Below are 24,176 nucleotides of genomic sequence, written 5' to 3'. Positions count from 1 at the left end.
AAATCCTGTACAGCGCACGCCACTGGGCAAGCTCCATGCAACTTTGTGATATGCTTGCTGACCTGTACATGCACATAGGCACAGACACTGAAAGACATTACAGCCCAATCTTAGCTTTACTCTCCCATTCTCTGTCTGGTTCCTTGGGAGGACCATATTTAGAAGATTTTACCACAATAGGTTGCTAATCAGGTAAAATAGAAGGCTGTAAATACCCCCCCCCCCAATCGTAAAACAGGCAGGATAGAGTTTGAGGTAATGTGTGGATTTCTATTTTGAAATCTCTTCATGTGGGCTTTGTGCCTGCTTCAAAAGTAACCACAGCACCAGTCCACCTACATTTTTTAAGAGAAACTCTGTGGCAGGTTCCCCTTTGAGAAAAAAAAAAAAGAGCTTGCAGCCTATGGGCATGAAGCACTGTGGACATTGTGTAATTGGTCCCATTTATCTCCATTTGACTCTGTTGTAAAGTAAAAGGGCACTGTTACATTTCAGGACTACCCACCCCAGTGTTGCCAGGTAGTCATGGAAAAACAAGCACGTTTTGCTTAAAAAATAAGCAGAAAACAAGCGATATCGGTTCAAAAATAAGCCTAAAAATAAGCCCAGTTTTTTTGCTTGGTGTGAAGTTTAATCAGCACATAGGATACACCAATATTTAAAGGGAAGATATATGTATACTTCCCTTTGGAAATTACCCCAAAGAAAAGTACAACTTTACAACGCATAATCTTGCAAGTTTATGTGTCTTAAAAATAATGTCACGGGAGTCAGAAGGTAGCCCTAATACAGGGGCAGTGCATGTTGTGATGAACTCCTTCCATAGCCAATGAGGAAAGAAAAGAGGGCAGGAAAAGGAAGGACTGAGCGCCGGCTGACACACTTACTTGCAATGTTATTATGGCAACAATTGTGGAAATTGGCGGTATACCAAGTCAAATAAAAGAAAAAAAAAACGAACAAGCCTAAACTCGAGGGAAATAAGCTAGGTTGGCAAAACTGCCCACCTCCCACAAAGCGTCTCAGCTTGATTGATTTCTAGGTTCACTTAAGTCACATGTTCCTTATCAAATTGCTCTTGAGAGAGATATAAAAGTCCAGACTACTCAGGACCGGCTTAACTGGCAAGTCATTGAAGTACTGACTTCGGGCATCAAGTTTAAGGGTGCTGAAAGCCTGCCCCTTCACAGTGGTAGGAGCATGACCTTCCCTCTGACAGCCATGCCTGCTTCTCTTGAGAAACCGGAAATGCCCACATCAACCTGCTGGGCAGCCCAAGAAAGAACAGCAGCACTGATAAAGGGAGGAACACGCTCCCACTGCTCTGTTGTGGCCATAATGGTGCTGCTGGGGCAGGTAAGAACTGGGGGGCTGATGCTGGAAGAAGGGGGCGGAGACTGATGCCAGACCGAGAGGAGGATAGTTTCTATGAGCTGGGAGAAGCAAGGGCATAATGCATGGTAAGATGCTAGGGAAGGAGAGTATTAGGTGTGGCGGAAAAGGCAGAGGCAATGAACACCTAGGAAAGGGGAAAGAGTCAGATCTGAGGACATAAGGATGCGAGACAGCAAAGACACATTCTTAGGCATAGACTCTAGGACTGAGTGGGAGACCAAAGACAGACTCTTAAGATTGGCTAAATACTGGGTAGCACTGAAAAGTATGAAAGAGTGGAGACTTGGAGATTAGGTGGAAGGACTAAAAAAAAACAAAAAAACTGAGAAGAAAGTAGAGAGGAGAGGACAATGGAGACTAGGTGATCGGGTGAGGAAATGAATAGGGCTTTGAGATTGATTGCAGCAAGGAAACAGTTTGAAGGAGGGGTTGAGAAGTTGTTGATTGGAACAGAGGGCTACAGAAAGGGTGAGACACAAAGGAAGTACACTGCTCTTGAAATGAAGTGAGAGGTATAAATGGGGTAGGTAAAAGTGGGGACTGGTCATGGAAAGGGATGAGCAACCAGGAAGTAGCTGGAGCTGGAAACGGAAAAGTACATGAGACTGGGGAGGGTGGAAATGGGTGAAAGTGAAGGGAAATAGGAGGCTGGGAAAGGAACAAGGCAGAGAAAGGGAATGGGAATGGGAAGATTAGGGAAGTAAAAGTAGGAAATAGAAAGCTGGTAAGTTAAAAAAGAGGGAGACTGCAGACTGGAGGGGCCAGAGGAAAGTCTAGCTATAGACAGATAAAAAGGCACATGAAAGAAATGGGGGGAAAAAACCTAACAAAAAAAAATATCATAGATAAATGAAAGGGAGAAAGGGAAGAAGGATGGGGAGCAGGAAGAAAAAGAACATAGAAATGAGATCCTGGAAGAGTACTTCGGAGAAAACCAACAAGATGAGGAGGTAAAGAGAAACCAAGACCAACCCTACTGGAAAAACACACAATCAATGATCAGATAAACACAGGTATCTGATCTGGTGTGTGGCCATTCTCATATTTGTGTGGTTCATCATACCACAAATCTGACCCCAGGCTGTGGGCATAAAAGCCAGAGCTGACTCAGGGTGCCACAATCTCCTGAGCCAGCCCTGGGAACATGTCATTATAAAGTATTCTAGGATGTATCTGCTCCTGAAAGATTACATGGACAGCATTTCTCATCTTAATGCCAGTACATAGCAGTTTAAAGCCATTCCAATTTTTATTTGAGGTTCAATTGCACACAGCTGAACATCTGCCCTAACTTACACTTCCCCATGTGAAAAACAAAATCTCGCACAGCTCAGGTGTGCTCAATTGAGAGCCAAGGCTGGAAGGCTAGGAGCTTGGGGAGAATTACAGACAGGGAAGAAAATAATGGTACTGCCTCATTTTCTGAGCCACCAAGCTACCCAGTTCCAGAAGGGAAACTTTCTGGCCAGTCCTGTTTTAAAAACTTACATCTCAAAGCTGTATGGGATTTGTGGCCAGTGATTCTATCCATTGAAATCAGGGCTATAGGCCCCATAATGCAGTAGGATGAAGTCAGAAATCCAGGACTGGCCTTAACATCTCCCTCCTGGAACAGGATAACTTGGAAGCTCTGCATTTCAATAGCTAATTCATTGCACAGCTTCCTTTTGAAAACTAGAGCCATCAAGGGTGATTCATCCCAAAGAGTGAGATTTTTGGGGGCAGTGTGTCTGGGGATATGTCTGGCCACCCTCATGCTCCCAGTTCTCTTCTCCCCTACCAGTGTCTCACACTCTAGCTCCTCTCCTTCCAATCTAGGATTCTCAGTTTACCCTAGATTGACCAGTAGGCTGATCTGGTCCTAGTTCTGCTCCATTGCATGAATGGAATTGTAGTTCCAATGATTTTCTTTAAGCTCATCATTACTACAAATGTGTTTGGTCAGCCTGGAATGAGGTAACAATCCTCTTCTACCCACTTCTCCAAGGCTGGTGCTGAACTCCCTGCGCTCACTTCCACCCCACTCTCAGGCAGCACCAATGCTTTGATTTCTTCTGCTTAGTTTCCAGGTCCTTGGAAAGCAACTCAGAAGCCCCCTTATCCCCAACTAAAGTCCGACACCACACTAAGCTAGCACTTCCGGTTTCTTATCAACTCTGCATCTCCTCACTCCCCATCCAGGTCTCAGCTTGCTGCCCAACACTATCCAGCTCAATTCCTTTTGTGCCGCAGCCAGCTGACCAAATGCCCGCCATGCAGGTAAAGCTCTCTGGGTTCATATCCAAAGCTGGGACAAAGGTATCAGATACCACAGGTGAACCTTCAGCATTGCAGCTCTCCCTCAATTATCTTTCATGCCTTTGGGTCCACCTTAGTTTTCAGAATTAAAACTCAATTATCCCAACATCTCCCATCCCAGAACAAACCTATAAATAAAAGCACAAAACTTTGCTTTATATTTATATATGCAATGATGACGATTTCCAAAAAGGATAGACAGTGGTGAGTAAACAAAACACCCACAGTGAAGTGTGCAAAGATGTTAAGAAGTTTCTTTATTAAAATATCACAGGACCCGCCATGGCCTGCATCGGTAGTCCAGAATGTTCTGTATAAAACCAATATGGTGTTAAATATCTTATTTGCCCGAGGAGGAACTCTATACACTTTCTGCGGTGTCATCAAATCGTGTCTAGAATATCTGAGGAAATAAATTTATGTGTAAATCATTTTTATTGATCAATGCTACTTAAAACAATACAGAACAGTGTTTCAGTATATAACAAACACCACCACCACCACCAACTTTAACAGTATACAAGTTATTTCCCTGCCCTCTCCACCCATCCCCCACCCTCTGGCACCATGATAGACAAAGCTATATATCATCATCACTATCAACAGTATTTCTATCAGATATTTAGAAACAGACTCCTGGCTTGCACAGACAATGTGTCCCAAAAAGATTCCCAAGTGGCACGAAACTTAGATCCCTGAACATCTGCAAAAATCACGAAGTCGAGGGCATTCTAGCCGATTCTGATAAATCATGTATGAACGCCACTGCTGCTGAGAAGGCTCCACAATGGAGATCTAATCAAACAAAATCATTTTCATCACCATCATAACTGCCACCCTGAGGAAGGCCTTACCCCCCCCTGCAGTACCTCCAGCATCAAAAGTATATGAATCAAATAAAATCAGATGTGAACTCTCTACAGAAAAAGTCCACAAACGATAGTGGCCAGAAAGTTTGTCCAAAACCTCTGCACTACTACACAGGACCAGAACATGTTTCCAAAAGTAGCTCCTGGAGTGTGGCAGTTAGGGCGCGTTACCAAGATATTAAATCCTACCCGAGCTGCTCGGTGAAGTGAATGGAGAAGTGGCCTAGTGGTTAGAGCACCGGTGTTGCAATCCAGAGGTGGCCAGTTCAAATCCCACTGCTGCTACTTGTGATCCTGGGCAAGTCACTTAACCCTCCATTGCCTCAAGTACAAACTTAGATTGTGAGCCTTCCTGGGACAAAGAAATATCCAGTGTTCCTGAATGTAACTCACCTTGAGCTACTACTGAAAAATTTGTGAGCACATATACAATCAGAGTGCAAATTTATAAAGCAATTCTCAACGAGGCACTGACATAGCTCATTTATGCATAGAAAGAATAAAAGCTTGCATGGAATGGGAAATGTCCAACTGTAAATCTGGAAAACAACCAAGCAGATCAATAGTAGAAATGCACGATCTTTATTTAGTTGCATAAAACAAAAAAATTGCCCGACACAGCTATACTCTGAGGCTTTGATGTTTGACAGACGGTAGATCACCAATTGTTGGAACCTACATCCTTTGACTAGCATTTTGCAGTAAGGATTACTAAGTAGCCCCTGTCGCAGCCCTGCTGGGTGAAACACGGCCTGTGTTGGGCAAATTTTGTTTTATGTAACTATATTAATAAAAGATTGTGTATTTCTACTACTGATCTGCTTGGTTGTTTTCCACTTTGGAGTTTGCGGATCGTTTGCCTTGCTGTTTCTTGGGACCAACTGTAAATCTGTACTCCAAGAGCTGGCCAAGGCAAAATAATCCAAATCTTCAGTGATATCTTATAAATAACGATGGTGAAATAATGGGACTCACTGTTGAGAGCCCAATATGAGTGTCTCTCTTGAACATCTTCTGTCAAATTTTCCCAAGCTATAGAATGAATATAATGTCTCAATTGCAAGTAACCAAAGAAATGTGGATTTGTGAGACGGTACAGTTGCTTGAGTTCTGAGAACGTGTGCATTTTGCTCTCCTCACTGACGACCTGCAATAGATATTTAATACCTTTCCTTGCCCAGGTATCAAATACCGTTAGTCCTGCTCCTGGAAGAAAATCAGGATTATCACAAAGAGAAAGAAAGGGGAGTGGGGTAACAGAAGAAAGAAAATGGCAACGTTTGCACACCCATCTCCAAGTCGTCCTGCCTGCCTTCAAAATAAGGTATTTCTTAAATGTACTTGAAGGAAACCCGTCTGAAGCATGAAGTGAATATATCTGCATTTGGCCCCTCAGCTATATGGTAAGCTGTATCGTAAAAAAAAGCATTAGTATTATAGCAATGTTCTAATTGTGTGCTTATTAGTTATTCCATCACAATAATGCTTACATCGTACTATATCTCTGTTATTTGAATTTCAGTGCTGTTAAAATGAATATATTTTGATCTTGTTTCATGGTATGATTAGGTTTCAATTTGCTGTTTTCAAGTTTCCTCGTTCATTATATTTATGTTTATACTTGTACTGTTATGCTGTTAACAGAATTGGAAGTCTGATGTAAAACTGTACCTATTGTATACCGCCTTGGGTGAATCTCTTCATAATGGCAGTTAATAAATCCCAATAAATAAAATAAAATAAATAAAGTGTACCTTGGGGACCGAATTTGTTACTAAAACTGTTAAGTGAATAATCTTGAGTACCTCTATACCAATCATTAATATGCCTCTTCACATAAGCTACAGTTAACCTGCGCAGACTAAGTAGGCCCACTCACCCATGGGTCCTCTGGAACTACAGCTGTGTCACAGGCATTTCAGGCCTCTTACCCTGCCATTTATACTGTAGGTCTCGGTTCAATTGCTTCTCATCTTGATGGTACAAAAAGAGAGGGAGCGTTTGAAAAACGTAAAGCCACTTCGGGATGAATATCATATTAAACAGTTCGACCCTATCCCACATAGAAAGAAGATAATGGCACCACACCTACAGCCTCAAACAGGTTATCATGAAATAAAGGTGTAATATTAATAGTGTACAAAGTGCTCACATCATTTGGGATTAATACTCCTAGATATCTTAATGCATGGTCTTCCCACTGAAGAGGAAATGGCCCCTGCCAATTCGTGCAAACACTAGGTAATAATTAAGGTGATGCCATTATTACCTAGTGTCGAGTTCAGCGTAAAACCGGACAATGCCCCATAGTTGAGGAAATAATTTTTTTAAATGGTCCGAGATCCAATTCTTGGCTTAAACCAAAGGGTGTGACAGTATTAAATCCAACAATGAATTTCTGCTCCTCTTTCACCAATATTGCACCTATGTCATCTAGACTGAACCTCAATATACCGATTACTGCTCCAAGTTTATTAGCATCCTTACAAGCTTCTATGTCTTTGTTGTTATTTGCTTCAGAGTATTTATTGCAATTCCTAGCTTTAATTCCTACTGGAAATTTACATGACAATCTTTAATGGAACGATGCTCATCATCTGCCCAGAAAGGACAAGGTCTCTTCAAGTTAGCTTTATAAAATCTGAAGTAGGTTCTCTCTCTTGCAGTTTCTATATCTTTGGAAAAATCCAGTGGTTGCTGAAGCTATTGAGGCTTTCTATATCACAGAAGCAATCATCTAAGACATCTGTGAGGTGACAGAAGCAGCTCTGCTCCAGTTGTTGCTGGTGGCCAAGGGTCGACTGCCCGCCTATTTCTCGCCCTCCTGCTGCTGTTCTAGACACAATCTGGTGTTTCAGGCTGAAACACAGGCCGTGTCAGGTCCTGTGATATTTTTAAGAAAAGAAAACTTTTAACATCCTTGTTTGCACACTTCACTGTGTGAGTTTTGTGTCTACTGTTCACTGTCTAGTCTTCCTGGACTGTTGGGTGCAGTTTTTGTCTTCCTCCTTTTCTTGGACAATTTCAAAAGCCACTGAATGGCTTTTATCAGCTAATAGGGCTATTTGAAAATTAGAAGCCATTCCAGCAGGTAAAATATCTGCTGATGGTTCTTAAGTTCTGATAGCCAGATGAATCAAATTGTTTTACTTTGACTGCAGCTGCTGTTTGCTGCACCCCAAATGCTGCTGCCCTAGGTGGCCGCCTGATTTGGTAGTGGTAAAGCCAGCCCTGTTTGCTATCATCTGCATAAGAATCACATGTTCAAGAGGGATTTCAATTGGCTGCAGCATAGGAGCCTCCAAGCTGAAAAGTGCCAGGCCAGCTTGCTGGTGCCACTCTCCTGTGGTTAAGGCCTAGGGAGACTTGAGTAGTAGTACTAAGTGGAGAGAGGTGGAGAGTGACAGCCAGACAAGAGTGTACGGATTTTCTGGCTGCATCATTTTTTCAAATTTCCACACCCTGTCGTCTTGTGTATTAGCAGTTAGAAAGCTCTAATGAAGCCAACAACCTGCTTTCTGGAGGCCCTGAATGCATGACAGCTTCAGATCTCCTCCAGATGCAGGAGAGATACATGCAATGTGTGTGACCTGGCCAGTGGCGTAGCCATGGAAGGGACTTGGCTCCCCTCAAATTGAGGCGCAGTCTTTGGCATTGGCTGGAAGTGGTCCCCAAACCCTGCTGTTAGAGGCCTTCTTTCAACAAAGCCTGCTACGGAGGCATCCCCCCCCCCCCAATCCCATATATGCTTTTTATGTGAAACTCAGCATGTATGAGGGAGACCTGTCCCCTGTGAATGCACAAAAACTGAGCCTGTGCAGGAAGTGGGCCTCTCCTGTGTATGTTATTTTGTGAAAAACGAGCATGTGCAGGGGTGGCCCAGGAAAAGCACCAGGCTTTATCTGGAAGAGGGCTTCTGCAGGTTGGATTTGGGGCCTCTGCCAGCTCAGGCATACAGGGTCATAGTGGGGCAAAATTTTTATACTCCCCCACTTTGGGCTCAGGGCCCCACCCCAAAAATCCTGAGGCCTGTCTATGCCCCTGGACTTGGTATTTCTTGAGTGGATGCAGCATCTCCGAGTGTACTTTGTTCTCCCTTACCAACCAGTCCTGCCCCCATTTTAAAAAAAATGTAGATAAATATTTCTATTTGTTTATCTTTTTAAATATGATTTCAGGGTGCTGATGCTAATGGTGCTGTTTTCTGTACTGTCAACATCTTCACAGAAAATGACAGAAATGTGGGAACTGTGATCTAAAGGACTTTTGCATATGTGTGTTGTAGATAAAGGAAAGGGAGGGAAGGGAAATGGGACTTGATATACCGCCTTTCTGAGGTTTTTGCAACTACATTCAAAGCGGTTTACATATATTCCGGTACTTATTTTGTACTAGGGGCAATGGAGGGTTCCCAGAGTCACAAGATACATAGACTTAAGCTACAGGAACTTTTACGGGGGGGGGGGGGGGGGGGGGGGGGTTCCAACGTGTTTGCCAGTTCTGTGCATGAAATTAAATTGGTTCCCAAAACAGACTGAAATGAGTCATGTGGGTTCCAAAAGTGACAAAGCAGGAAGTGACATAACATGAAGAACATAGCAAACAGAAGACATTGACTGAAACTTGAGCCAGTTTTTTCCCATGACAATGGCTACTAGAGGCTGCAAATTTTTGCCCAACTGCTTTTATTATGTATGCATTATAGTAGTTATATCAACGATATAAGGATAGAGGCTACAAAACAAGATCTCACACAATCAACAACAAAATGACAAAATTATTAAATCAATAATATTATATACTATTTTTATATGGTTTGATAAGTAAGAATGGTACTCAGAAATAGTGTTGCATGTTCACCCAAAGGATTTGGTAAATGCCAAATTCAATCATTACACAAACCCTATCATGTAAAAGTCTGGGCACATTGTAGCTCAAAGGATCTTAATACAAAAAACAACTATCTGTAATCTATAGCTAGAATCTTCTCAGTAGGTTACGTTCTATTCCATGATAAGTGATGTCCAGCATTATCATCAATTCAAAAGTAGTAAAACTTGCATAAAGAAAGCAGAACAATCCATCGTGTTGTAAACCAGCTGAATACTTCAGCACAATTCCTCAACACGATTTCATGTTTCACCAGTAGCTTCATTAGACCAAAACAAGTGAAATATACAACAGTTCAAGGCATGAAATTTCATATCACATACGAGCTATACTTTGGGATGCCACTGGGTGATCGGGACAAATTATGGACACCTTATCTTATTAAAACTGGAAAGATGGCTTTGTGGCAGAAGACTGTATGCCATTTGCTATACTTACAATACAGAGGGAGCCTACTGGATGACTGCTCTTCTTCATGGTGGATATAATGAAGTAGAAGAAGCTGACAGATTAAAAAATTTTTTGTGTGTATCTAAATATTATATCTTCTATTGCTCCAATGCCTCAAATGAAGGCTTGCCTTTAATGAACAAGCTGAAGAAACTGCTGAGGAAACTGAAGAACATGATGCTGATTGGGAAGGACACGATGTTGATCAAAAGGAACAATTTAGTGAGAGACTTCGGACTTACCAAATCCAGTGCAGAGAAATTAACGTCATGCCTAAAAGAGTGGGATTTGTTGGATACTAGTTGCAACGTATCCGTGTTCTGGAAGAGTCATGTAGCATTTGATAGAAACACTGACCAGAAGAGTGATGCACCTTTATTGGCAGCTCTCCAAGGAATCTCAAAGCAGTGCTGCTTCACAATCTCAATGTGCATCCATCGATTCCTGCGAGTCACACTGTGCAACTCAAAGAAGATTACCAGAACATGAAGACATTGTTGCAAAAGGTTAAGCCTAATGAATACAAGTAGGATGTTTCTGGAGATTTAAAGATGACAGGATTTCTACTGGAACTGTAAGATGGCTATACTAAGCATCCTTGCTTTCTGTGTCTCTACATTAGAAGAGACCTGCTGTGGAGAGGCAAACTGCAGCCTGGTGTTCTCAGTGTCAAGTACAATTCCCTAGTTCCAGTAGATAAAATCTTGCTTCTACCACTGCATGCCAAGTTGGGGTTAATGACACAGTTTGTCAGAACACTGAATCCTAATGGAAAAAACATTTCAGAAAATATGTTACATGTTTTCTAAGATGTCCGATAATAGTTTCTGGAGGCATATTTGTTGGTGTGAAGATCAAACAAATGCCGACATCACAGGAGTTGGAAGATATGTTGACTATTGTAGAAAGCAGAGCTTGGAATACTTTCAAGAAAATAGTGATTTCATAAGAAATAACAAAAAGAGGAAACCAGAAGGATCTGGTTGAAGAACTGATCAAGAGCTACAGAGGTCTCGGATGTGAATATCACTCGAGCTCCACTATTCACACTCCCATTTGGATTTCTTTAGACCAAACTTGGTAGTGTTAGTGACAAACACGAGGAGCATTTCCACTAGGATATTCAAATAATGGAAAAGAGATATTGGAGAAGATGAGACACTACATCTGGGGCTGCATTCCATCTTCTCCGATATCTCTTTTTCATTGCTTGAATATCCTGGTCGAAATGCTCCTCATGTTTGTCACTACCACCCCCCAAGTTTGGTCTAAAGAAATCCAAACGGGAGTGTGAATAGTGGAGCTCGAATGACATTTGCATCCGAGACTTCCGTAGCTCAATCAATTCTGGGGCTTTGGTTAGAGATGGCATCTCTAGTCACAAGAGGCAAAACTGAATTACAGTTTACTTTTGAAGAGGTAAATTTGGTAAATTTGACTTCAGCTAACTGTAGTAATACTTACAACAGTTTTATTGCTGTATTTTTCCTACACATGTTGATGCCATCTATGTTTAGAGACTACTCATACGGTGAATTCATGCCCTGGAAGAATTCTGGTTTCTTGTTTTGAGTTAATGATTTTGATAATACAAAAAAACAAAACAAAACAAACAAACAACCAAAACAAACAAAAAAAGTACACTAATGTGGGTTTGGAATCAACGTGCCAAGTGTTATAATAAAACTTGAAACATGCAGCCAAACACAACTTCTGTAAAAATTTGTTACACAGTGACATAGGAGCCAACTTTTCAAAATTATTGGGGGTGCTAATCCCAATGGAAATAACCCCTCCCTGGACATATGCATGGAATTTTCTCAATATTGGGGGTGCTCAAGCACCCACAGAGCCAGCTCCTATGCACAGTGAGATATAACAGAGATCTATCTACTATCACTCCAGAAAGCTTAACTACCAATCTGAATCTTGATCTCAGTGAATTGGAAAAACTTCCTCTAGAAGCCCAAGCCCATACTTGGAATGCATCATTGGCACTTACTTTTACTACTTTGGCGCTGCCTCAGGAGGCACTTAAAATCCAAAAGACAACCTTAGTTTACAGATAACTCCAACTCCTGAGATGACAATTACATCACCACGAACGACAATGGAGGAATTTAATGGTGCTATCATAGTTAACACCATCTTTGTCATGCTTCTCACCTCTCAAAATTTTTGAGCATAGCTCAAGCACAGGCAGCCCCCACTCGGGAGTACAATGGCAGCTTTTAATATCCCTACTCTTTACAGTTTACACGTCACACAAGCTGTCAAAACAAGTACGGCACCTCATGATCCTTGACCCTAATTGCTATTCACTAGATTTAGTGATCTCTTGAACCCCTTTATCTATGCTATAGTATCCAGGAGCCTCATGGAAGGCTCTTGTCAGGAAGACTGCAATAATTCGACCATGATTGAAAGATCATAACTTTGGCAACTCTGACATTTCTATCATTCAATTTCGAATCTGCCTTTTCTGTCAAAGATTACTGAGTATCTGGTCTTAAACAATCTCACCTCATTCATTAAGGATACCCATATTTTACATCCAAATCAGATAGGGTTCCATAAGAACTATAATACTGAGATAGCTCTTATAGGAATGATGACCAGATCATGACAAAAATCACTCTCCTGCTGCATTTGACTTATTGATAAACCAGCTACTCCTAGACAGGTTTGCCCAGTATAGGTATCACTGGCAGAGCTCTACAATGGTTCTGTGATATCTTACGTGTCAGTCCTACCAAAGCCTCTGGAAAGATACTATGTCAGAAGATTTTGGTCTTACTTGTGGTGTGCCATAAGGCTCTTTGTTGGCACCTACACTTTTCTACATATTTCTGGACCTACCAGCTACCCTCATACAATATTTAGAACTCAGCTCTTATATATATGTGAATGACATTCAAATTTTGGCGGCCTTTGACCCAGAACATATTAAAGCTATTGCGGCACTTGACCATAAATCAGGCACCATGGCTAGACAACAACTTAATATCAACAAAACAAAAACATTACTATTTTCCATAAAATCTGGCTATCAGCAACTTCAGGCTATTACCATCTCAAATATCAAAATTCCAATCATCAGTTGTACTAAAATCTTAGGAAGTTATCTTCAACTCCAAATTGACTTTCCATCCTCACATTTCTTCAATTATCAGGAAATGCTTCCATAGCTTGTGACACATTTATTCTCTCCACAGTACTTTTAACTTAGAATACTACATATACTTACTCACGCCTTCATGATCAACTTGGATTACTGCAACACTCTATTCCAGTGATGGTGAACCTATGGCATGTGTGCCAGAGAGGGCACGCAGAACCCTCTCTGTTGGCACGTGCGCTGTCGCTAGGGGTGGGCCTGGACAGGCCCAGGCCCGCCCACCCAACATCCCCTCGCATGTCCTCCCTGCCGGCGCTGATTACCTCCGTCGAAGCGGCCGCGTCTTGTCTCAGTGGTGGAATAAGTTAGGCAAGGGCAAGGAGGTTTCATCCAATCTCCTTGGGTTAGGGGAATGAAGGGGCGGAGCCGGCAGTGGGATGTGGGTCCTCGGCGGCGGTAGTCTTAGCAACACGCAGTGACACAGGGTTCAGAAGACGGTGGTGCAAAGCATTAGTTTTCTTCCTCTCTTTTTCCACGTTCCATCACTGGAAGAGTGCAGGGCCGGGGCGGGGAAGTGTCCTCTGCCGTTACTTTTGCAGATCTACCCGGCCCTGCTTCATATCTGTGCAGCCACTGAGGAATGTCTGTCTCTGTGTCCTCGGCGAGGGAGGGGGAGGGGGAGCTACGCGCGGCCAAAGAGATATGTTTTATGGAATATTTTGCATGAGTTGAAGTTGTCAGGGTTCTTTTTGACACAATCCTTTGAATAGACTCTATTCAAAGGACTGTGTCAAAAAGAACTCTGACAACTTCAACTCATGCAAAATATTCCATAAAACATATCACTGGACGCAAGTAATTTGATCATGTTACTCTTTTGCTCAGAGCAGAACACTGGCTGCCGATCAAAACCTGTATTACCTACAAAATCCTAATATTAGTGCATAAAATTCACTTCTCTGACTAACCTCTCTATCTCGTTACTTAACATTAATACTCAGACCTTACGTTTCTTAGACCAGAATCGCTTGGGTATTCCTGCTTTCCATCATATTTTTGGACATATATTGGAATTCCATGTTCAGTATTACAAGTCCAATTTTATGGAATGCCTTCCATCATATCTGCGTATGATATCTTCTCATTAGTTGTTCAAACACTCCCTGAAAACATACCTTTTCAAATTACCTTAATATGGTCCTAAGGCTGTGTAATTACCGAAGTCTTGGGTTGATAAACACAACTTTTTCTGTACCTTGGCACCCATCTCTTTTTCCTTTTATAAATTGCAATACCTCTTTCTTTTTCTGCCTCTCTTCTTTCATAACTTTCTACTATCTATGGATTATTTTAATTGTTACTATGTATACCACTTTGACAGCCTGGTTAAAGGGCAGTATATCAAATAAAGCTGAACCTTTTCAGGACTGGTCCTGGAAAAGTGGACAAGGGTGGATGTGGAAAAGTAGAGAGGAGGTTGCGAAATACAGGCTAGTTAGTCTGACCACTATGGTGAGTAAATTAATGGAAACACTTCTAAAGACAAGGAATAGTGAAGTTTCTGGAATTCAGTGGATTGCAGGACCTGAGACAGCATGATTTTATTAGAGGTAGGCCTTGTCAGAAAAACCTGATTAATTTCTTTGACTGGGTGACCAAGCAGTTGGATCGAGGGAGAGCTCTAGATTAGGTGTATGTAGATTTAAACAAAGCTTTTGACACAGTTCCACATAAAAACATAGTAACATAGTAGATGATGGCAGAAAAAGACCAGCACGGTCCATCCAGTCTGCCCAACAAGATAAACTCACATGTGCCATTTTTTGTGTATACCTTACCTTGATTTGTACCTGTCTTTTTCAGGGCACAGACCGTATAAGTCTGCCCAGCACTATCCCCGCCTCCCAACTACCAGCCCCGCCTCCCACATAAGCAATAATATAAGTAAACAGAGTGCCTTCAGTATGGACCCTAAAATGACTTACTGGGTAAGAAAGTGGTTGAGTGAAAGGTGACAAAGGGTAGTGGTAAATGGAGTTCATTCTGTGGAAAAGAACATACAAGTGGTGTGCTGCCTGCAAGGACCAGTTCTTAGGCTGGTTCTTTTTAACACTTTTTTGTAATCAATATTGTAGAAGTGCTGTCTGGTAAGTTTGTCTCTTTTGGGACGATTCCAAAATCTTCAATAATGCAGACATGCCTAATATTGTGGATAACAGGAGGAGGGATCTAGCAAAGCCTGAAGAATGGTCTAGAATTTGGCAACTAAGATTTAATGCTAAAAAAAAAAAATGCTGAGTAATGCATTTGGGCTGCAAAAATCTAAAGGAGTGGTATAGGATAGTGGGTGAAGTACTTCAGTGCATGAAAGAAGAGCAGGACCTGGGTGTTCCTATCTGATGATATTAAGGTGGCCAAACAGGTAGAAAAGGTGACAACAAAAGCCAGAAGAATGCTTGGACACATAAGGAGAGGAATGGCCAGCAGGAAAAAGAAGGTGATAGTGCTTCCTTATAAATCTTTGGTAAGACTTCATTTAGAATACTGTGTACAATTCTGGAGATCGCACCTTCAAAAAGATAAGCAGGATGTAGTCGGGTCCAAAGGGCACCTACCAAAATGGTCAGCAGTCTTCATCATAAAGCGTATGGGGACAGACTAAACCTCAATACAACATAGTAACATAGTAGATGACGGCAGAAAAAGACCTGCACGGTCCATCTAGTCTGCCCAACAAGATAAACTCATATGTGCTACTTTTTGTGTATACCTTACCTTGATTTGCACCTGTCCTTTTCAGGGCACAGACCGTATAAGTCTGCCCAGCACTATCCCTGCCTCCCAACCACCAGCTCTAGCACAGACCGTATAAGTAGATAGACAATTCATGGCTGACTTTCTCAAACTTGGCAGAGGACGGAAATGTAAGACTTCCAGCCACAAGGCCTGAAAACTGAAAAATTCCCTCCCTAAACTCTATATGTATATCAATACTGTTTCTTTTTCTAGAAATCCAGGGCCAGTGTAAGGGTAATTGGTGTCCTAGACAAATCTTCAGGCCCCTAATGCACCCCTACCCCCAAATTAATTATAGGCTGAATACAAATACATAAACATATTCTGATAAAGTCAATAATCAAAAGTACCCCAACACAAGCCCTCCTAGAACAGTCCTGATCTTCCCTTGCTATTTTTGGAACACAGACTGAAGTTCGCCTGGCACTGCCCTTATGTCCAAACTACTGGAGTTGCCGTCCTAGAGAAACAAATAAATTGGCCATCATACTTTTAAAATACTAAACTATTTCACATCTAATATAATAAAACGCACCCTCAACGTTCTGAGGACAACGTTCTATGAAGCCTTGAAGCCTGAAGCCTTGAAGCCTGAAGCCATCTGACGTCACTCCCAGGCTGAGGCTGAAGGGTTCGTGGATTCGTGGTGTGAAGCCTTCAAGCCAGCCAGCCGTCTCTGCCCCGCCCTCGCGACAAAACAAACAAATCCGGAAGCGAAACGTCAGGGAAGGAGGCGGCGCTCCCGACGTCTAGCCTTCCCTTCGCTGTGTTCCGCCTTCAAAACAAGGCGGAACACAGCGAAGGGAAAGCTAGACGTCGGGAGCGCCGCCTCCTTCCCTGACGCTTCGCTGCACGAACCGCCACGGAGGTAAGTTAAAAAGAATAAAAAAAAAAAAAAAAGGGATGCATGGATGCGAAGGGGGGGGGGGGCATGGATGCGAAGGGGGGGGGGGGGAGAAGAGGGCGGGCCAGGCTGGGACATGGGGAGAGAGCGTAGCATGGATGCGAGGGGGGGGGTCATGGAAGGGCGAGAGGGGACTTGCTGGAAAGGATGAATGGAGGCGGCAGGGGACAGAGGAGCATGGATGGGTATGGATTAGGAGGGCAGGGCACAGGGAGAGAGGGGAATTACTGGAAATGGATGAATGGAGGGGGCAGGGGACAGAGGAGCATGGATGGGCATGGATTGGGAGGGCAGGACTCAGGGAGAGAGGGAAATTGCTGGATAGGGAAAAATGGAGGGGCCAGGTGACAGAGGAGCATGGATGGGCATGGATTGGAAGGGCAGGACTCAGGGAGAGGGGAATTGCTGGATAGGGATGAATGGAGGGGACAGATGGGCATGGATGGATATGGATTGCAGAGCAGGCCTCAGGCAGAGAGGGGAAATGCTGGATAGGGAAAAATGGAGGGGCCAGGTGACAGAGGAGCATGGATGGGCATGGATTGGAAGGGCAGGACTCAGGGAGAGGGGAATTGCTGGATAAGGAAGAATGGAGGGGACAGATGGGCATGGATGGATATGGATTGCAGAGCAGGCCTCAGGCAGAGAGGGGAAATGCTGGATAGGGAAAAATGGAGGGGTCAGGTGACAGATGAGCATGGATGGGCATGGATTGGAAGGGCAGGACTCAGGGAGAGGGGAATTGCTGGATAGGGATGAATGGAGGGGACAGATGGGCATGGATGGATATGGATTGCAGAGCAGGCCTCAGGCAGAGAGGGGAAATGCTGGATAGGGAAAAATGGAGGGGCCAGGTGACAGAGGAGCATGGATGGGCATGGATTGGAAGGGCAGGACTCAGGGAGAGAGGGAAATTGCTGGATAGGGATGAATAGAGGGGACAGATGGGCATGGATGGATATGGATTGCAGGGCAGGCCTCAGGCAGAGAGGGGAAATGCTGGATAGGGATGAATGGAGGGGACAGGTGACAGACAAACATGGATGGCCATGGATTGGGAGGGCAGGGCTCAGGGACAGAGGGGAATTGCTGGAAAAGGATGAATGGAGGGGGCAGGGGACAGATGGCCATGGATTGGGAGGGCACGGCTCACACTCTCTCTCTCATATACAACGTCTTTCTGACTCTCACTCTCACACACTATGTCTCACACTGTATCACATTCACTCTCTATGTGCCACACAGTCACTCACACACTCGCTTGGTCTCATACACTCACTCAAACAGAGAATCTGTGTCTCACACACACTCTCTCTCTCGCCCACACACACACACTCTCACTCACACTGTGTCTCACATACACACTTGCACACACTCTCATTCTCACACACACACTCTCTCACAAACACACTCACACCCAGACTCACGCTCTCTCTCACACAATCACACTTTCACTCTGACTCTCAAACAGTCACTCTCACATACACTCTCCCAAACATACACACTCCGAGGAAAACCTTGCTAGCGCCCGTTTCATTTGTGTCAGAAACGGGCCTTTTTTACTAGTACAATATAATGAAGGTAATTTCTAAAAGCTATTTACCTAGGTACATGGACTGTTCAAAAAAACTGCCCACCCTCCATGTTTGTAAAGTATGAACTAAAGCTTCTTCGAATTGGCAGTGCTGTACCAAGAGGTGAGCAAGTAGTACAAGCACATAGAGAACAAATATGGAAGGCCGTAAAAATTACATAGAAACAGAAAATGATGGCAGATAAAGACCATATGGCCTATCCAATCTGCCTATCCATGCCCATCTACCATCCTATTCTTCTCCCTAAGAGATCCCATGTGCTTATCATGTATCCTCTGGAAAAAAGGCAGCAGAGAGAAGATATAAACTTGGATATGACAGTGACATTTAAACATCTCTGTGGCATAAATGCACAGGAGGAGAGTCTCTCAACTGGAATGGGGGGGCATAGGATGAAGGTGAAAGAGGATAGATTCATGAACAATCTAAGAAAATATTTCTTAAAGAGTGTGATGGATGCATGAAATGGCCTCCTGGTGGAAGTGGTGAAGGTGAAAACTGTCTGAATTTAAAGAAAGCATGGAACAAGCATAAATAATCTCTAAGGGAAAGGAAGGGATAGTAGATGGTATGGATGGGCAGACTGGACAGACCTCATGGTCTTTATCTGCTGTCATATTTTCTCTGATTCTATATGGCTGTCAGCAGAGGAGGGATTAACCTGCACATAAGGGTTGCTACACCCTTTTAACCCTTTAAACCTGCCAGCAGTGGCGGGTCAAAGAAAATAACACCTGGGAGTAGCAGTTCCAGGTGTGGACCCGGTTAAAAGACACCAGCAAACACCAAGACAAGATAAATTTATTTACACATCAACTCAATGCAGCCACGTTTTGGCATAGACTGCATCTGGGATGATAAATTCTTACTGACAAAAACAAAGTGCACTGCTAATTGCTTAAGATTTGCCAACTGAAACTCATAGTCCTAATTAATGCTACACAAACTTGCAAAGTATTTAGTTTGTTGTGCATTGGGTTGATATGCTGTGGGGCATTACAGAATTATTCCTCCCTCGTCTTCTTTGGATCCCCATTTCTGATATAAGACCCCATCCTTCTCATCCCCCTGTCCTTCCCGATTCCCCTCTCCCTCTGTACCTCTATCCCCCTTTTCATTCTCTATCCCTCTTCTCCTTGTGCCAAGATTCCTTCAACTCCTCTATGATCCTTTCTTTCTCTCCCCATCCTCCCATCCTTTCCCTTCCTCTAGTTTTCATACCCCTGATTTCTTCCCAGTATCTATCAACCAGATCCCTTCACCCCCAAGAGGACAATAATTAACTGGACAAAAATATAGGACACCATTTCATAACAGGCCAGTAGGTTTGATTTTTGATGCTTGGCTATGGGGGACGGGAGGTGTAAGGAAGGGCAGGGTGACGCTAGGCTAGAAGGTGGGGCATGAGGAGGTACTATATGGCTTCTGCCAGGTACCTGTGACCCGGATGGCCACTGTGGGAGCAGAATACTGGGCTAGATGGACATTGGTCTGACCTTGTTTGCTATTCTTATGTTCTGATGTCCTCACCCTGTCCTCACCGGGATTCCAGGTCTTGTCCTTTCCTGGTTCTCTTCTACCTCTCCCTCCGCACCTTTAGTGTTCACTCTGGTGGATCCTCTTCTACCTCTATCCCTCTGCCTGTCGGCGTACCTCAGGGTTCTGTTCTTGGTCCCCCCTCCTCTTTTCTATCTACACTTCTTCCCTTGGTTCATTATCTCATCCCATGGCTTTTCCTACCACCTTTATGCTGATGACTCCCAAATCTACCTTTCTACCCCTGATATCTCACCTTGCATCCAAACCAAAGTTTCAGCGTGCTTGTCTGACATTGCTGCCTGGATGTCTCAACGCCACCTGAAATTAAATATGACCAAAACCGAGCTTCTCATTTTCCCCCCCAAACCCACCTCCCCGCTCCCCCCGTTTTCTATTTCTGTTGATGGCTCTCTCATTCTCCCTGTCTCCTCAGCTCGAAACCTTGGGGTCATCTTTGACTCTTCTCTCTCCTTCTCTGCTCATATCCAGCAGACCGCCAAGACCTGTCGTTCTTTCTTTACAACATCCATAAAATCCGCCCCTTTCTTTCCGAGGCACTCTACCAAAAACCTCATCCACACCCTTGTCACCTCGTTTAGACTACTGCAATCTGCTTCTTGCTGGCCTCCCACTATGTCACCTCTCCCCTCTCCAGTCGGTTCAAAACTCTGCTGCCGTCTCATCTTCCGCCAGGGTCGCTTTACTCATTATACCCCTCTCCTCAAGACCCGTCACTGGCTCCCTATCCGTTTTCGCATCCTGTTCAAACTTCTTCTACTAACCTATAAATGTATTCACTCTGCTGCTCCCCAGTATCTCTCCACACTCGTCCTTCCCTACACCCTTTCCCGTGCACTCCGCTCCATGGATAAATCCTTCTTATCTGTTCCCTTCTCCACTACTGCCAAACTCCAGACTTCGCGCCTTCTGTCTCGCTGCACCTACGCCTGAAATAAACTTCCTGAGCCCCTAGTCTTGCTCATCCTTGGCCACCTTTAAATTAGACTGAAAGCCCCACCTCTTTCACATTGCTTTTGACTCGTAACCACTCGCCTCCACCTACCCTCCTCTCTTCCTTCCCGATCACATTAATTGATTTGATTTGCTTACTTTATTTATTTTTTGTCTATTAGATTGTAAGCTCTTTGAGCAGGGACTGTCTTTCTTCTATGTTTGTGCAGCGCTGCGTATGCCTTGTAGCGCTATAGAAATGCTAAATAGTAGTAGTAGTAGTAGTAAAGGTGCCAGTTTTATTGAAGACAAAAGGAAATGCGCACCCTTATAAAATAGACTTGTAAAAAGTTCTAACTCACAAAGAAGGTATAAAAATGTGTGCATGCACTCTGTTTACATGTCTGTTTTATAAGGTACGCACGTACACTGCAGCTTTGCATACATTATAGCCTGGGAATGCCTATGTGCACCCCAAGTAAAAGCAGAGATGAACTTGTGATGTGCGTACTCCCATGCACAATTATATGAAAGACATAAAACACGCTTTACACATGAATAATGTTCCAAAACATTATCTCCATAGGGATGGTACAGAATATTTTAAAAAGGGTTAAATAACTATTATCTAAATATGCACATTGTGCATGTGCCTCTCTTTTCTCCCCTCCCCCACTTGACACACATTTTTTTTCCCATACAGTCAGTTAAATGTGTCCGACATCCCTGCTGCAACCGAGACCAAACACATACGCTCTCTGATAGAAGCGGACAACCCAAATAGCCTCATCAAGTCATCTGAATATGTAAATCATTGTCTCAGCATTTTACTTCTTTGTGCCTCAAATTACTTATCACATTTCTTCTGTTATACTTTGTCCATGTATAGAATCTTCCTCCATATATCCTCTCTGCCTGCTTATTAATTGTCAATATTGTGACACAACTGAGTGTATTACATGTATCATAATTTCAAAAAGGTGGATAAATCAAAATAAATAAAAAATGATTGGGAAATTAACATAGCTAGTGACTTTCCTTTTCTGCCTTTTAAAAACATGGACATTTTTACCCAATGAGCCCCCTTAAATAGGGCTGTGTGAAGAAGTGGATGGTAGATTAGCAAGCTGGCTCCTAGACACTATACTCCCTTGACAAGCATCAAAGATAATGAACACAAGAGTAGCCATACTGGGTAAAAACCAATGGTCCATCTAGCCCAGTATCCTGTTTTCCAAACAGTGGCCAAGCCAGGTCACAAGTACCTGGCAGAAACCCAAATCGTGGCAACACTCCAAACTACAAATTCCAGGCTAAGCAATTGCTTCCCATGTCTGTCTCAATAGCAGACTATGGTCTTTTCCTCCAGGAATTTGTCCAAACCTTTTTTTTGTACCCAGATATACTAACCGCCGTTACCACACCCTTCCAGCAAAGAGTTCCAGAGCCCAACCACTCGTTGAGTGAAAAAATATTTCCTCCTATTTGTTTTAAAAGTAACTTCCTTTAGTGTCCCTTAGTCTTTGTACTTTTGGAACGAGTAAAAAAAAAAATCGACTTATTTCTACTCGTTCTACACCACTTAGGATTGTGTAGACCTCACTCATGTCTCCCCTCATCCGTCTCTTTTCCAAGCTGAAGAGCCTAACCTCTTTAGCCTGTCCTCATATGAGAGGAGTGCCAGCCCCTTTACCATTTTGGTTACTCTTCTTTGAACCTTTTCTAATTCAGGTACATCTTTTTTTGAGACACAGCGACCAGAACTGAATGCAATACTCAAGGTGTGGACGCACCATGGAGCGATACAAAGGCATTATAGTATTTTTGGCCTATTCACCATCCCTTTCTTAATAATTCCTAGCATCCTGTTTGCTTTTTTGGCTGCTGCCGCACACTGAGCAGAAGATTTCAGCGTATTATCTACAATGACATCCAGTTCTTTTTCTTGAGTGCTAAACCCCAAGGTGGACCCTAGCATCAGGTAACTATGATTTGGTTTTATTCTTTCTAATGTGAATCACCTTGCATTTGTCCACATTTTTATTTATTTATTGCATTTGTATCCCACATTTCCCACCTCTTTGCAGGCTCAATGTGGCTTACAAACCATCATGAATGGTGGCAATACACAAGAAAATAAACATTTAGTATACAAAGGATCTGGATAACATGATAATGATAAAATATGATAGTAATTTAACAAGCAAATATTATAAGACAGTTCTGGGTATATGTATAGTAGTTCGCATTTGTGATCTTTGTGGTATGCCTTGTTAAAGAGATGGGTCGTCAGTAGTTTGCGGAAGTTAGTTAGTTCATAGATCATTTTTAAGTTGCGCGGCAGCGCGTTCCAGAATTGTGTGCTCAGGTAGGAAAAGGTTGACGCATGCGTTAGTTTGTATTTTAGACCTTTACAGTTGGGGAAGTGAAGATTAAGGAATGTGCGGGATGATTTTTTAGCATTCCTGGGTGGTAAGTCTATCAGGTCTGACATGTAGGCTGGGGCGTCTCCGTGAATGATTTTGTGAACTAGGGTGCATATTTTTAACCTGATGCGTTCTTTAAGTGAGAGCCAGTGTAGCTTTTCTCATAGGGGTTTAGCACTTTCATATTTGTTTTACCGAATCTGAGTCTAGCTGCAGTGTTCTGAGCTATCTGAAGTTTCTTGATTATTTGCTCTTTGCAACCAGCGTAGAGTGCATTGCAGTAGTCTAGATGACTGAGTGCCATTAATTGTACCAGGTTGCGGAAGACGGTCCTTGGTAAGAAAGGTCTTACTCTTTTTAATTTCCACATTGAGTGGAACATCTTCTTGGTTGTGTTTTTCGCATGGCTCTCAAGTGTTAGGTGTCGATCAATGGTAACTCCAAGAATTTTTAGGGTGTCCGAAATTGGAAAATTCAGTTTTGTGTGTTAATGGTGGTGAATTTGTTTGTGTTATTTTGCGAGGTGAGTATTAGGCACTGGGTTTTTTCTGCATTGAGTTTCAGCTGAAATGCATCCGCCATGTATACATGATACGTAGGCTTTGGTTGATGTCATTGGAAATTTCCTTTAAATCTTGTTTAAATGGGATGTAGATCGTTACATCGTCTGCGTATATATATGGGTTGAGGTTTTGGTTTGATAGTAGTTTGGCCAAAGGTATCATCATTAAGTTGAATAAGGTCGGTGAGAGGGGGATCCCTGTGGAATTCCGCATTCAGGTATCCATGTAGCTGATGTAGTCGAATTAGATGTCGCTTGGTATGATCGTGTGGTTAGGAACCCCTTGAACCAATTAAGAACGTTGCCTCCAATTCCGAAGTACTCAAGGATATGTAGTAGTATTCCAAGATCAACCATATCGAAGGCGCTAGACATATCGAATT

The 24,176-nt window shown here is 43.0% G+C and overlaps 2 protein-coding genes across 5 annotated transcripts in view; both read right to left on the bottom strand.

Annotated features, from left to right (window-relative positions):
• The window catches only part of FIGNL2 (fidgetin like 2), a 158,512-nt gene that overhangs the window by 8,175 nt on the left and 126,161 nt on the right, over positions 1-24,176 (bottom strand). The gene's annotated exons all lie outside the window — the stretch shown is intronic.
• The window catches only part of LOC115464636 (dual specificity protein phosphatase 4-like), a 71,647-nt gene continuing 57,986 nt past the window's right edge, over positions 10,516-24,176 (bottom strand). The window contains 1 exon segment of the mRNA XM_030194999.1: positions 10,516-10,667. Coding sequence (XP_030050859.1) covers positions 10,516-10,667 — 152 coding nt within the window.

The sequence above is a fragment of the Microcaecilia unicolor genome, chromosome 3, assembly GCF_901765095.1.
Source record: "Microcaecilia unicolor chromosome 3, aMicUni1.1, whole genome shotgun sequence".
Lineage (NCBI taxonomy): Eukaryota > Metazoa > Chordata > Amphibia > Gymnophiona > Siphonopidae > Microcaecilia > Microcaecilia unicolor.
Note: the sequence above shows the minus strand (reverse complement) of the source record. Positions and strands in the feature narration are given on the sequence as shown.